This window comes from Thrips palmi, unplaced genomic scaffold (genome assembly GCF_012932325.1).
Source record: "Thrips palmi isolate BJ-2018 unplaced genomic scaffold, TpBJ-2018v1 HiC_scaffold_4, whole genome shotgun sequence".
NCBI lineage: Eukaryota > Metazoa > Arthropoda > Insecta > Thysanoptera > Thripidae > Thrips > Thrips palmi.
In genome coordinates, this window is record NW_023144631.1 from 12,447,681 (window position 1) to 12,462,512 (window position 14,832).

General features: G+C 44.5%; 1 protein-coding gene across 1 annotated transcript; it reads right to left on the reverse strand.

Moving 5' to 3' along the window:
* Nucleotides 1-4,757: 4,757 nt before the first annotated feature.
* LOC117649681 (cathepsin L1-like) lies at nucleotides 4,758-11,046 on the reverse strand. The gene is made up of 6 exons (XM_034392642.1): nucleotides 10,542-11,046; nucleotides 9,543-9,695; nucleotides 8,324-8,509; nucleotides 7,811-8,002; nucleotides 6,294-6,456; nucleotides 4,758-5,075 (listed from the first exon to the last, which is right to left on the reverse strand). Exons 1-6 carry the CDS (start codon nucleotides 10,638-10,640, stop codon nucleotides 4,870-4,872), a joined length of 999 nt encoding a protein of 332 aa, XP_034248533.1. The 5' UTR covers nucleotides 10,641-11,046; the 3' UTR covers nucleotides 4,758-4,869.
* Nucleotides 11,047-14,832: the final 3,786 nt, after the last annotated feature.

Consider the following 14,832-nt stretch of genomic DNA (forward strand, 5'->3'; position numbering starts at 1 on the left):
GGCGTAGCGCGCGCCAGGCGAGGCCGTCAAGGGTGGCTTCGTGGCCGTCGAGGACGGCGTCGAGGGCGGCGGCGTGGCTCTTGGACGCCGTCAGCACGGTCCGCTTGCAGTCGACGCGCAGGTCCGCGGCCGCGGCGCACAGCACCGCCATAGGCCACATGAGTCGTAGGCAGGTGCAGGCGAACGTGGCCGAGACCAGCAAAAAGTACACCACGTGCGATACGGTCCCCACCACGCCGCTGCCGCCGACCTGGCTCATCTGGTACGCGCCCTGCGCTAGGATCGGCGTCACGCTCAGGGCGGAGAACATGAACAGCGAGCGCCAGCGCGCGGCGCCCAGCGGGTACGCGTCGAGGTAGGCCTTGACGCTGTTGAGGAGCACGGCCAGGTCGCGGCGCCGCGTGGTGCAGACCAGGCCATCGGTGAGCTGCAGGCACCAGGGCAGCGCGCCCGTCGCGAACATGGTGCCGGGGCCGACCACCAACAGGAAGCTGGTGATGATGGCGCCCTGGCAACATGCGAACGCCGCCAACGCCGCCATCTGGGACAGTGGGTGCGCGCGGCCGCGCCGCCACCACACCGGCATGAAGCCCAACAAGGCCCCCACCCTGCAGCCCGCGGCCCACAGCCACAGCGTGGCGCCGCGGAAAGTCATGGCACTGCACTGAAGGCTGCCGGGCGGTCGGTGCCGACCTTTCCTCCAGCAGACTGACTCATTGAGTCGATTCCGTCGCTGTCTCTGTCGCACCCAAACGAAACGCCCCATGAGTGCGAGAGAGACAGAGCGACGATAACGACTGTCTGAATGTGTGCTGGTCCCCGTCGAGGAGGGCGTTCTTCTGTCAAGGGGTCCTTTCTGCTGGTGTCAACGGCATCGAGCGGCTTGGACTCGGACCATGTACTTTTGAATGCCGCCGCGCCCGGCCCCGCACCACCCCACCACGCCAATTGGGACCTGCCGAGCGATTCAGAACATCAGTCTGCCGCTGTCTCTCTCGCACCCTCAGGGAGAGCCTCATGCGTGCGATAGAGACAGCGACGAAAAACGAATCTTCTGAATCGCTCGACGGGGCGTTCTTGAGGCTTAAGGCTTTGCGGCACGTGCCCGGCCCTCGATGGCCACGACGACACCGTCCGCACTCTCAGACTCGTATTGACTTTTTTCTCTCCGTTATTGACGTTTTGTCCTTTGCTGACGTAGTTTTTTGAGCAGCAATAATATTTAGTATTTCCTTTGTAACCATGTATGATGTTGTTCACTATAAAAACTTAATTGTCATCAATTACTGACTATTTTTTAAGTCCATGGCGTATTGACTCTTTGTCAATAGCAAATTGGCTTTATGTCAATATAACGAAGAAAATCCTACATAAATATTGAGGAAATAGTAGTTTTTTTGTTTATTGCTATGTAAAATGCTTTTTAACAAAGGACAAAAAGTCGATAACAGTCTGAGGGTGCGGAACAGAATTCAAACGTAGCTTTAGTGCTCGGACTGCACATGGACTGTGGATGGATCCATGGACAAGGGATTTATGGTGTATTCCTTACTTCAGACACGACTTGTCTCGAAGACTGTTTATTGCCGACTTCACTGGAGAGGTTTTAACAGGCACTCACAAGGACTCCAGCGAGAGCTCGAGAACAATCGAGAGTCGGCGCGCTAGCGCACTCTGGTGGAGGAGGCGAACACCAAAGTTCCGACGGAGACGATGGGGAGAGGGCATTTTCTTCCGCTTCAAGCCTCTGTCCATGTTTAACTTGAGAAACGTGTTTGGATCGTATTCGAACGCAACGGGCTTCACCCGAATGCCATCCGTGTCATTCGTAAGTGTACCCTCGCAAACCCACACTGTTAAAAATAATCGTAAATTTACGACATATTGTAGAACAATTATGTCGTTTTTAAACGACATATTTTGTTACGACTCAAGGCGCAAATATACGACTTGAGTCGTAAATTTACGACATATTTGTCGCTAATTTTGATAGCGAGACGTTCCGTTTTGAAACGAATTAAGTCGTAAATTTACAACTTAATCGGAGGTTTACGAACGATCGTAATTTATCTATGGAATATGTCGTGCAGTTATGAGTTCAGTCGTACATTTGCGAATCTTGTCGTAAATTTGTGTAATTAATCGTAAATGAATGACACAAATCGTGAATAAGCGAGCAAAATTGCAACTTTTCATCAACTCTTCGGGGATTTCAGATTTCAAAGTATGTAATCGCGATTACGACATTGTCGTAGACAAATGATTTTTTGGTCGTTCAATTACGACGAAGTAGTTTCAGAACGACTTCTGTCGCTATGAAAACTAGCGACGTTTTTGTCGCTAATTCACGACAAAATTTCTGACAGTGAATGAAACTGCCTAACTCGAATATAAAGTTTTGGCCCTGACCCCACCCGTATTCAGACCAGGGCCCAAACGTCTCCGACTAGCTTCTAAACTGGCACCGCTGACTTTGACTCCTTGCCGCGATTCCACCCCCAGTTGCAGCACTCCATCCATCCACACATTTAATTATTGCGGTCTGTGCATGCACAGATATGTACGTAAGGTGTGTGTATAATATTGTGCATCACAGTGTACATTTTAAGCAGGAAGATGCATCAAATGTACAGTGTTGCGTAATTTCATACACACCACGTATCTGTGTATGCATTATTTATGCATAAAAACTATAATCGTGCACGATCGTGCATTTAAAAAGTCGACGAGACTTTAGTGAGCATGACGGAACATTATGCCCCACACTGAAAATTTGAGTCGTAACTTGATGACAATTTCAAGGCTAAAGTGACAACAAATTATCACAGTGCAATCGCAGGGCTCTTGTTGGGGCTCTGATCAAATTTGCTACCACCGCGTGGCTCTAAAGGCAATCCAAAGTGATACCAAATTTTGTGAAGATCGACCAAGGGAAGTTTTGGGACGCACGGATTCACATTCAGCATTGCATCCGACTGTGCTCGTCCTCCAGTCGGCACTTTGCTACAAACACTAGGGATCTTAAAATACTACGGAACGGGCTTAACAGGTTCAATTAACACTAGAACCGCGGAGGGGGTCAATTTGACCCCTTTTAACATTTGTCATACATTTTTCTGACTTATTTTTTTCTTTTCGGATTTGGGGCTTTTTGACTTTTTATAAATACCAGAAAAGAACATTTGAGTGAAATTTCGGCGCTGTCGGACCATTTTTGTGGGCGTAGGACAACAATATACCTAGAACCGCGGCAGGGGTCATTTTGACCCCTGTATTGTTTGCACTCAGGAAGTTCGAATTTTGGCAATAAAAAAGCGTCACAAGCGTCAATTTTAGTGGTGAATCATTTGGGAGTGCTATGGACTGCCCTGGGAGACCTAACTTGGCCAACGGCATAGGCGACCCGCCGAGCAAACGCCTAGATGTATGCAAGATGCGTGTGTTCCGCGTAAGGTATCTGTAGAATAAAAAAATCTCATTCAACGAACGTTAATGAAAGCAGATGATACTCGTTTGGTTTTGTTCGAAGTAGTAGTTCGGGCTTTTTTATAACTGTGTCTGAAATAAATAGATAGCCCAATAATATACATAGACCTAAGCGAGCTGGCCAATGTCGGTGTGAGCCGAGCTGTGGCTTGCACCGGCCGAGCCGTGAGACATTGTTGCTGTTCTGTGCGCGCTGTACCCGGGGACAGGGGATTGTTGGCCGGTGCCGCTCGCGCTGTACCCGCGAGGTATTGTCGATGTTTCGAGCAGACTGCCTGCCATGCGACACTCACGATCCCGCCCGGCAGCCACCACCCTAATATTATTGTATTATTGTTAGGATACCGCTTGGTTTCTGGACTCAGCAGTAAAAGCACGGTGACACGTTTATGTGTCCAATAGTTTTAGATACGTTTCAAGTGTAAAGGTATCATCTGGTAAAAAATCTACGTCCCCACACTGAATAACAGGAAAAGTTGCGATATACATCGGCAACTTTGGCCCGTCCCGTACATTGAGGAATATACTAATTTCGCCTATTTTTAATCCGGACGGGACTTGAACCTGAGTCTGGGGTCAAAATAGATGTTTTTAGATCAGCATAAATTAGATCAGCACCCTCATACACATTAACAACAATGCAAAAACTCGAATAAAAAGAATGTTCTAAATGTACCCCACTAGGATTTGAACCCGGGTTCAAACCTCTCCGATTCGCTTGAAACTGGCACCGTTGGTTTTGTCTCGTCGCCCCGATTCCAAAAATTTCCCTTCCTGCTCTTCTAGCTGTATCCGTTGCCGAAATCCTCCTCGACCTAAGGTAGACCATGATGCACCTGCAGCAGCGCCCCCGGGGCTCGGATCGGATTAGCTGCCAGCGGGCGGTTCCTAAGGGTCACCCAAGTAGGCTGCATATCAAATTTGGTCAAGATCGGACCACGGGAAGTCCCCAGACGGACGAATGAACGGACGGACGCACAGCATGGATCATACTCCGTCCCTCCGTCATTTTTTTTAACAAAAAAAATACAAGGGACGGGCCAAAAATGGTAGAAAAGGAGCAAAACAGGTTATTCGTGCCATGCGGGTTGCCTACCTTTGGCCTTTTAAGGCCCTATATAATTCAAAATATCATTGTTGATCTCAGATACATCATTTTACATCGTTAAGGGCCCATAACATGAGCAAAATAAAAAAAATACGAGCAGAAAAAATGGGGGGTCAAAATGACCCCTTCCGCGGTTCTAGGTATACGAAAAAGTCAGCGGTTCTAGTGTTAACCAGACTTTATTTTAAGTGAGAATCATATTGAGAAATAAATTAAAACTAATATCACAATTGGCATGGTTGGTGTTGGCAGCATCCGTACAGTCACAACTCAGTTCAGACTACGGGGTAACTGGCCCAACTGGCGACCGCGCAGTGGTTCCCCCTATTACGGGCGGTCTTGAAATATCCTTGTTCGCCCCAGGCGGTGCCCCACGAGTTCTTCGCAATCCAGTAGTCCTGGCCGTCGCCGTCGCTGCCGTAGCCCACGATAAGCACGGCATGGTTCACATTGGAACTGCACGCAGGCTCGTAGTAAATGCCTTGAAAGGGAAGGAAGAGATAGTTGAGATGTGGTTTGCGCGGTGGAGTACTTACTCTGTTGCGGAACATACTCGGGGGGGTCCTAGTTCAAACATCTTATATCGACGCCTCCTTAAAGAATAATCCTGTCAGTGCTGATCCAAGACAATCCTAACTGCTCAGAGGTTTCAGAGGAGGCTAAAACTGCTCATTAGCTCTCTTCAGTCCAAAGCAGCGAATCATGACATCACTGAAATACAGCTTCCACGTTCATGTGCAAGGTTTATACTTCTTAACAAGTCCATTGCCAATAAATTTGAAGCAGAATGTTGGCGTCACAGAATTTTATATAGCTTTTTACGTCGTACAATCTGCGCTGACAGTTGGGATTGTCTTGGATCAGTGCTGACAGTTAGGATTATCCTAGTAGGAGGCGTCGATCTGGCCCTTTCCGTATAGACTATCTTATCTGCAACGCAAGCCAATTTCGCTAAATTTGAACATTTGAGACAACTAAAAATGTAAACAATTCGTCATCTTAAGATGGAAGATGCCAGGTGTGCGTGTAAAATGTTACGCCTCCACTCTTACCCGTCGGCAATAACCCAACTTCAAGAAAGTCACTTGCCTTTCTGGTAAGATTCTTTGTACGAAAACGATCAGATAAGATCTATTGAAAGCGAAGTAAGTGCATCACTATTGAAATAATGATAAAAGAAAACGGAACAGAAGCGAGATGTTAGTTGAAGGTGCTGGCAGGCTAGTAAGTTCCTAGACTGAAATACACTGGTAGAACTCAAGCGTAGTTTTACGCCTTTCTTCAAGCGTAGTAGAACTACGCTCGGCTTCAAGCATAGTTCTCCATTTTGCCCCTCTCCGGCCTATCTAAATGCATGGGTGAATTTCTTCTCTACGCTTGACGTCAAGCGTAAAGTCTTCAAGCGTAGTTGTATGCTTGAATCAAGCATACAGTTGTATGCTTGAATCAAACATACAACTACGCTTCAGTTTTACCGGTGTACTAGCAGAGCAATACGTGTTAGGCCTATATCAGGCTTAGACGGTTCCTGGTATTCCCAGAAGGACACAAGCGAGTTCCAGGGACTTCCTGAGAAAACCACGACCCGTTACCACCGTGAAATACGTCGTGCGTTGGGAGTAACTTCCTTCTCGAGTCGTTCCAATGATGAAATGGGTACCGGTTTCTAACAGAGGCGCTATGCCCCGCTGATACGCACCGCTGTGGTAGTGCTGGATGCTCCAGTGGGTGGCGTCGTAAAGAGTGGCCACGGGGCCCACAGAAGACACCGCTTCGCGCAAAGCTTCCTCAGTCTGCTTCACCTCAACGTAACGAGAGAGCGTGCCTGCACTGTGTTCTTCCTTGTATCTGCAGCTGCCTTCCTGCAGTTGTTTAAAAAAGAATTGAAAATTGTTTCATGGTTGAGGCGGGAGGCTTAAGTTTTAAGGGCGCAACTCAGTACGTAAACGAGTACGTATTTGTAAGAAGACCAAACAGATCAGATGAGTGGATGAAGGAGTGCTATTCATAAGATCTCATCTTACCGTTTCCGAATGAAAGACCATATCTAGTCGTTTCCCCGCAAAATACGTTATTTTAAGGGGGCAGTAGCGTCATTTGCACGTGTTTTGACGATTTTCGAACCTCCTGTTTAGACGTTAATATAAAGATAAGTATGAATGCCAGAGACAAACGGCAGGAACCATTTGAAAGATAAAAGTTTTTACAACATTTTCAAAAAAAAATATTTTGTTTTAGCATTGAATTAGGATGTTTTGTGTTCTATGCAAAAATGGTCTGCAAAATTACATGGTGTCACTGCGCGCACGATTGCAGCCAAAGTTTTTAACTTTTTACCAATCGGTAAACTGCATCTGAAAAAGCATGAAATTGCCCATAAAATGACCCTTGGGTTTCAACATTGGGCAAGAAAAACTATTGAAACGCTCATCTTCAACTTAAGATGGAAACGAACCACATTTTTTCTGGCCCAATATTAAAACCCAAGGGTCATTTTATGGGCAATTTCATGCTTTTTCAGATGCATTTTACCGATTGGTAAAAAGTTAAAAACTTTGGCTGCAATCGTGCGCGCAGTGAAACCATGTAATTTTGCAGACCATTTTTGCATATAACACAAAACATCCTAATTCAATGCTAAAACAAAATATTTTTTTTTGAAAATGTTGTAAAAACTTTTATCTTTCAAATGGTGCCTGCCGTTTGCCTCTGGCATTCATACTTATCTTTATATTAACGTCTAAACAGGAGGTTCGAAAATCGTCAAAACACGTGCAAAAGACGCTACTGCCCCCTTAAATACACGTAAATTTCTTTAAGTTTGATTATTTAAAACAAATATTGCGGGAAAGGGCCTCATTAGTTCATGTGGTAAATTATAGAGGAAATTTATTAGAAACCAGGCGTGTTGCCGTGGTTGTAAAAGTATGTTTTGTTCCCTCTCTGATTCACTCCAGACGATTAAATTTAGAGAAATGCCCGTGCATTATAGTAAAGTTTTTATGCCGAAACGACCAATTAAGATCTTTTCTACGGAAACGGTAACATAAAATCTGTTATGAACGCACGCAATCGCGCACTTAAGTCATCTTATTCCACGACGCCGTTCAAATCCACTCGTTTCGTGTAAGACTGTGAAACATTGGCAGAAGGAAACGTTGTTCGCAGGAAACTTGAGGTGGAATTGTTGAGATTTTGGAGAAGTCTAATACGAACCTTAGCCTCATAAAGATAGCTGCTCTCCGTGTCAATGCCTCCATTCGTGTGGATGTACGAAAAGGCTCCCTGAGGGTTTCCACCCTTGCAGCCACGGTTATTTCCATTCAATGAGCAATCTACCAAGTTCTGTTCGCTGAGAGAAACGAGCTTCCCCGTCTTTTTAAAGATTTGTCCCTCCAGAGCACCGGTCTGCAAAAAACGAAACTCAAGCTTAAAAGTGGTTTATGTTTTGTTTTTTTTAAGAGCTTTGTCAGTTTTATGTAACAACACATGCTTCATACACTAGATTCCCATTACTTATTTTATTAAATCGTGGTAGCGGTAGCGTAACACGCCTAAAGCCTTGCGAAGTATCGGAGCATATGTAAGGTACATGACTTTTTAGTTAGCAATACGAAGAAATAGTTCGAATTATGAACAAGCTCAAAACACTGACGCTACTTAACTTTGAAGGGCTCAAAAAGTTCGTAAGGCTTTTCGGAATGAAGAATCGTAACATGACCAACTTACGGCCGCAAAAGCCCAGCAGGCGCCACACAGGCCTTGGTCCTTGACGGGGGTGACGAATCCTTCCTTACTCCAGTCGACGCTGGTCAAGTTGCCGGCAGAACTGAGTGATGCGTTGTGCACGCGACTGCCCACTTTAAGCGTGTCCAGACGGACACCAGTAAAGATCTCTGCGAACTCACGCGTGTGCTGCAAGCGGCGAACACATAGCTCGTCAGTTACACTGCAAACTTAAGTCTCCGAGGAGTCACTTGGAGCCGTACTCGATGTCTGGCCTATATTCTGCTTCTGCTAAGAAAGAGGGTTCCGGAAGATACCAATGTTGACACTTTTCAAAAGTTGTGAACGTGAACCAGCCAAGGGGTTGACCACTCAGCTCAGGAGTGTACACAGGATAACTGATTACCAGTGATTACCTGCAAACATACTTAAAAACTCCATAATTTTGGCCAGCTAAGAGCATTTTGACGTATTTTCATAAGAAAAACCCCCAAAATCCGATAAAAACCGTGAAACTAGCCAGTTTAGGTGTGTGATTACCAATGATTACCGGACGAAGTGTACACACGATTACCAGAGTGGGTAACCCCTTGGAACCAGCTCAGCTCACTAGTCGTCTAGAGCCAGGGGGGTGACAAGAGCTTCCGAGGCTCATGAAGCCATGCTTCCCGCATCGATACAGTGGTTACGGGACTTCGGGAATACTTCAACTAGACTAGTGTATGCAAAATGCTTATCACTTATCGATCTCCCGTAAAGTGGTTGCCCCTCCCGCAACTGTCCTTTCAGCCCACGGTAAGTTGAAGGAAAAACACCGCAAAATGCAATTTATCAAGTAGAAGAAAAACCATGGTTGCACCATTTATGTGAAAACATTTCTTCTCTTGTTTCGGGTAAAAATAGATTGATCAGGCGAGACCACTTCACTTCCTTCAAAGTGCTGTGCACTGTAAAAATAGTGAAAAATTTTGGTTGACACTATGGTGATAATGCCAAAGCTAACTTGGTTTTCATTTCGACGTCATCAAACCAGACATGTTTGGCACATCCGTGAAAAAAATATGGGACCTTTGACGAAAATGTCAGCAGCTTGTGACGGAATTTATCATCATTTGAAAGTGATGCACATATTATCCACATTCTTTACTTAAAGTGACAACATAGCTTCAACAACCGTCGGGCCCCCTCACTCTACACAAGAGCTTTGACGGTGTTTGCTTACCAGATCGGAGAAACGGTTCAGGGCGACCCGAAAAGTAACTTCACCTCTCTCAAAGCGAGCATTGTGCTTGAGAACCCTTATGGCGTTGTCCTTGAACGCCTTCAACCGGGATGTTTCTTCAAGTTCACTCTGATACGTTTTCCCGTGCTGGGCCTGTAAAACCACAGTGCAGTAGTCCGTAGAACAGTGAGGGCACCAAAATGACTTGAAGGTCGAACATCAGAGAAAACAATAGTTTTAGGATTGGGAATTGGGTATGAACGATGGCGCCTCTATAGCCAACATTTTGACAAACGTTCTATATGTAAGGTTTAGAATTCTTCAGAATTTTAAGACCTTGAACATTGAAAGTTTCGTTATGAAGATTCAGACTGCATGTAAGTTCATCGAGTTCTTACAAAATATTATGAATTTTCAGTATTTTTTAACAGTGTAAGATTTGTGGTAAAAGGAGAAATTTCCAATCTACAACACTCTCATTGTGACATCACGTTAAAACGAACGTGACAAAATGTCACATTTGTTCGAGCATTGTGTCACGTTCGTTTGAATGTGAACAAGCTGATTTTTGGCCAATTCGCACCCAAACGAATGTGACACAATGCTCAAACGAACGTGACATTTTGTCACATTAATTTCAACGTGATGTCACGTTCCTGGAATGAGAGTGAAGGAGAGTGCGGTCGTTTATGTTAAATTACCGAAGTAAAGGGCCTTCGCCACCTTTGGCCTGTTGCTGACTTTTTCTCATTAGCTGAAGCATATTTGTAAGCTACCATTATACTTAATATTTCGTTTCTAAATAACGAAGGGTTTAGGTGTAATTGAGTAAAAAACGAAACAGCTATGTGAGTAACATATTGAAAAGATACGAATTATTATGGTTGCTTGCAGAAATACGTCTGCGAATGACAAAAAGTCAGTGAAAGGCTGAGAAAGCAGTATTTTTTTTGTCCAGCTGCGCCTCGTCAATTCCAGATAATAATACTACAGTGATACCTTGAACGCCTGCCACTGGCCGAGCAGCTGGCTGTCTGATGGGATGGGCACGCACGTGGCGCCCACTGCCAGGGCCAAGAGCACGATGGAGGTCTGCATGTTCTCTGCGACTGCCGCTGGCGTGAGGGTCGGTTTGCTGTTATCTCAACCCGTGCACGCGCTTATATCCTCACAACTGGCCGGTTCTGACGTTCATGACTTTTATTTTTGATGGCTTACTCACTTCGGAAGTGTCTGGGTCAGCCCTAATGGGATCAGATCCAGGTATTGGTTTCAATGCCAATAAACGTGGGACGGGAGTTTCAATGACTGATTGTCGCTGCTTATCGCATGTCGCCAACCGGGACACAGAAGCGTCCCGCTCCATTGTTCCTGAATCGATAAAAAACGACCTATTGAGCGATTTGAAGCTGTCGTGCAGGCAACTTCCTTCCGCAAGCAGACTTGCGTGTAGGTTTGATTTTGAGGGCGGATAGCAGACGCAACAAATTGGCATCCGTCTTCGACAGTAGGGATTAAAAATTACCGGTAATTTTCAATCTGGACGGTAAAATTGGTAATTTACCGTCATTTACGGTAAATAACGGAAAAATTCGACCTTATGTTTAAGTGCATTTTGCTAATGAACTGTTAATAACTTGTTTTCAAAGGGAATTTAAGACTAGCGGAGTGTTTTAAAAAGGCATGTGAAAGTGGTTGAGACACTTTTATTGTCAAATATTCATGCCTTTGTGCACTCTGGGTAAATTTCTGCTGTAAAAACATCAGGAAGGTTAGGTTTAGTCGAAAATTACCGTCATTTACCGATCTACGCAGGGTAAATTACCGTTATTTACCCATTCTTACCGGTAAATTTACCAGGCTTTAAATCCCCATTCAACAGATAATTTTAAGCCACCAAACAGCGCGTTGCTGTTGAGAAGGTGCGATCACCCCGACACAATGTCGGCGGAACCTTGTGGCCTTTGTGGTAGTATGTTTTAGAGCGTGCATTTGAAAGGATTTTTTGATACCCTGATCGCTCCTACCCATCTACGCAAATACGTGACTTTAAGACTGTCAAATTTTGGGACACGTGGCACGCGTGCCAATAACCAAATGAGTAAACTTTGAATCGCTTATCATTTCCTGTATGGACTTGAAATGTTCTCTCCACACTGCGGTATTGTAATGCGGTCAAGATGAGTGGAATGGGAGTACGAACTTACAATGCAAATTGATAACGTAGCGGCAGTGCAAATCGTCCGTTATCTTTATCCCTCGTGGGCTGGGCTAGCATGGCACGAACGCGGTGCTTGAACCGTGGCGTGGCCGATTTCCTCCTGTACCCCGGCAGAGCAAATGGGGTCGGCAGCACAGGGCGACGGCCTGCAGCACCACTGCGTTGATAGAAAAAAGTTCGGAAATAGTCTGGTCAAAAATTTATTTTGTAATGCTCTGACTGTCTTCTCACTTCATGTGTATATGTGTGTCCTCCTTGTTAAAACGAATTTCGAAGATGTAACCTTAAGAAAAGAAGTGCATTATTACGGTACTAGAAATCCATCCGTTTCTATAGAGTGAATGTTGACAGAAACAATCCATTATGCATGGGATCTCAATTTTTTAGCAGACTCCCCGAAGAAATTAAAGATAAGAGAGATATCCCGAACATCTTTAAAACTGTCCTTAAAAAAATCCTCCTTCAAAAAGAGTCGTGCAGTCTGGATGATCTTTGAAACTTTTCTGGAACTGCTGAGGTGACTTCACACTTCATGCCTGTGGTGCTGTGTTATGCGCAATTACTGGCATGTGTAAAATCCATTTAACCATGTAACATGTAATTTTTAGCGCAAATAAATACAAATAATTTGCCTGACCGCCTGCACGTGCCCTTGTACTTTCTGTCCGTAGCCGCACCGTTGGGCGCACTCGAATTGAGAACCAAAAGTATTATGGCAGCGCAGCGAAGGTACTAACCTAATGGAGGGTTCTCAATAGCTTGCAACCAGATTCTTCATGTATTACGAAGTGATGTCACCCTCATCAACTGAAATTTTAATTAATTTTCCGTATCTTTAAGGTAGGATTTACGATGGAGATTTAATCAAAAGGGTTACGAGAGAGAAAGACTGAGAGACTCTGAGGCACAGAATCAGAAGGCCACGATGCCCAGAAAACCCAAATGATGCTCCCCACCTGCTCTAAGACATGGAAGACGGGCCAAGAACAACACATTTGAAGCGCATTAATTGGAGATTTTGGCTCCTTTTCCTGTCATTTGTTTGCTGGAATGAAGTGATAGGCCGAACCGTTCAGGGGGCGTAGTCATGACAGAAAGACAGACAAAAATGTCTGGCCTCAGCTTAGTAACGAGCTTCGCTATCACTCAGCCGGTTAATTTTTCGACTTCCGCCTTCTATTCTGGCGGCAAAGTAGTGGCTTTGATCATGGTCTGTAGGCCGAAACATATTTTCTGGATCGGGTTCTTCATCTGCTGTCTTTCTTCATCCGCTGACTTATTTCCTTCGTCGTGAAAATTTCCTATTCAATTTTGAAGCGACAGTGGTTCGTCTTCGAATCGGTTGCTCGGGAACGAATTTAAGTCGCGCGCATAGGGTTGTTTTTACACCAAAGCAAGATTTGGATGGACATTTGTACAAACAAGCTGAACAATTTTTGCAGGAAAACGATCTGACTGCTTCCTGGAATTCAGAGGGGGTGTCGTTGCAAGAGTCCAGCATCCCTCCATCTGAAAGGTACAAAACCGAAAATATGTTGCTTGAGGGAATCTAGGGCAGTAAAACCAAGCGGCATCCTTAAATTTTTCTTCGACCAGTTTTTGGGGACATGGAAAAGTTTAAAACTGATGTTCATGCAAACCTGGATTATGAACAAACTGTACAAACTGTACGTATGTTCACATTGTGCGGTACTTGTGAAACCCCCGCCAGAGCTACATTTTTGAATATGAAAGGTTTTAAGGGGTACGATGCATGCCCATTCTGTTTAACATCTGGAGAAAAATTCAAGCGTGCTGGTAATGTAATGGTTTTTCTATTTGAAGAAGATTTTGAGCCTCGTACAGATACCAAATTATAACCTTCGTGTTAATTAGGCAACTGTATCTCAAACCGAAGGAAGAGGAATTAAGTGCCCATCCCACTTGTCTCTGATGTGCATGTTTTCTATTTTGAAGTCAACTGCTGCAGATCCTATGCATGGTGTGTTGTTTAGGAGTAAGGGAGAGTGGGGCGATTCGTATTAAATGCGTTTATCAATTTAAGTGGAGGGTGCAGAAGAAAATTAGAGTATTGCCCCTCTCTCGGTAGAAGTAGAGGGTCCTTGACCAATCAAAGCGAATGTATGTGATCGGTGCTCAAGTATAGTTTTTGAGGGAGTGAGGGCAGGCAAATTAGATTTTGAGATCTTTAAAGTTTCTACACCGAGGCTCCCCAGGTATAAATCACCATCGAAGTAGCGCTGGGGCCTGGAGGCGTGACCCCTGTATAATGTAAAGCACGTGACATAAGTTGCCTTAACTTTGTCCAGTGATGGTTAGGGACGTACTTTTTGCGTAACACACATTGGCGGTGATTCTCAACAAACCCGTTATAAAATAGAATTTCATTAGTTTATATAATTTGGCTTGAATTATGTCTCAAATCACCTGCTGCCTTATTTCCATGTATTTAAACAGCACAGAACGCTTTCTAAAGCGAGTTATTCTCATCTATCCTCCGAAATTGAAAATAGCGAGGTGAGGGTTACATGAGGGTTACTTAGATCTGGGCTCTATGTTATGAAACTACTTTCCCAAATTGTGAATATTGATGTACTTATAAAAGTATACTATGGTTTCATCTTCTCTCACCTAGCGTACTCTACCTCTGTATGGGGTTCTGCTACTCTGTTGAAGTGTAAAAAAAGAATTTCGTTGCAGGAGACGGCTGTCAGAATTGAAAGAATAGGAAGAAAGGTATCTTGCAGATCCCACTTGAAGAAAATGAATTTTTTGACAGCCCCTTGTATTTCTGTACAGACATGCCTGAACCTAGTAATTGATAAATATGAATAACTAAAAGGGATTGTAAATAGCTTATCTCAAGCATAAATTTGATCTGAAACTTCCCACATGCAAGAGAAAATTCGCAGAGAAAAATACCTACTATATTGGAGTACGGTTCTTTAATCGTTTAACTTTCTCTGGCACAAGACACGTTCTCTGGCGTACACCTACCTTGTAGTTAATATTGGCCCACCCCCCTTGAATTTACATTTGGATTTTTTCTTGTATTCTTTGTATTAATAT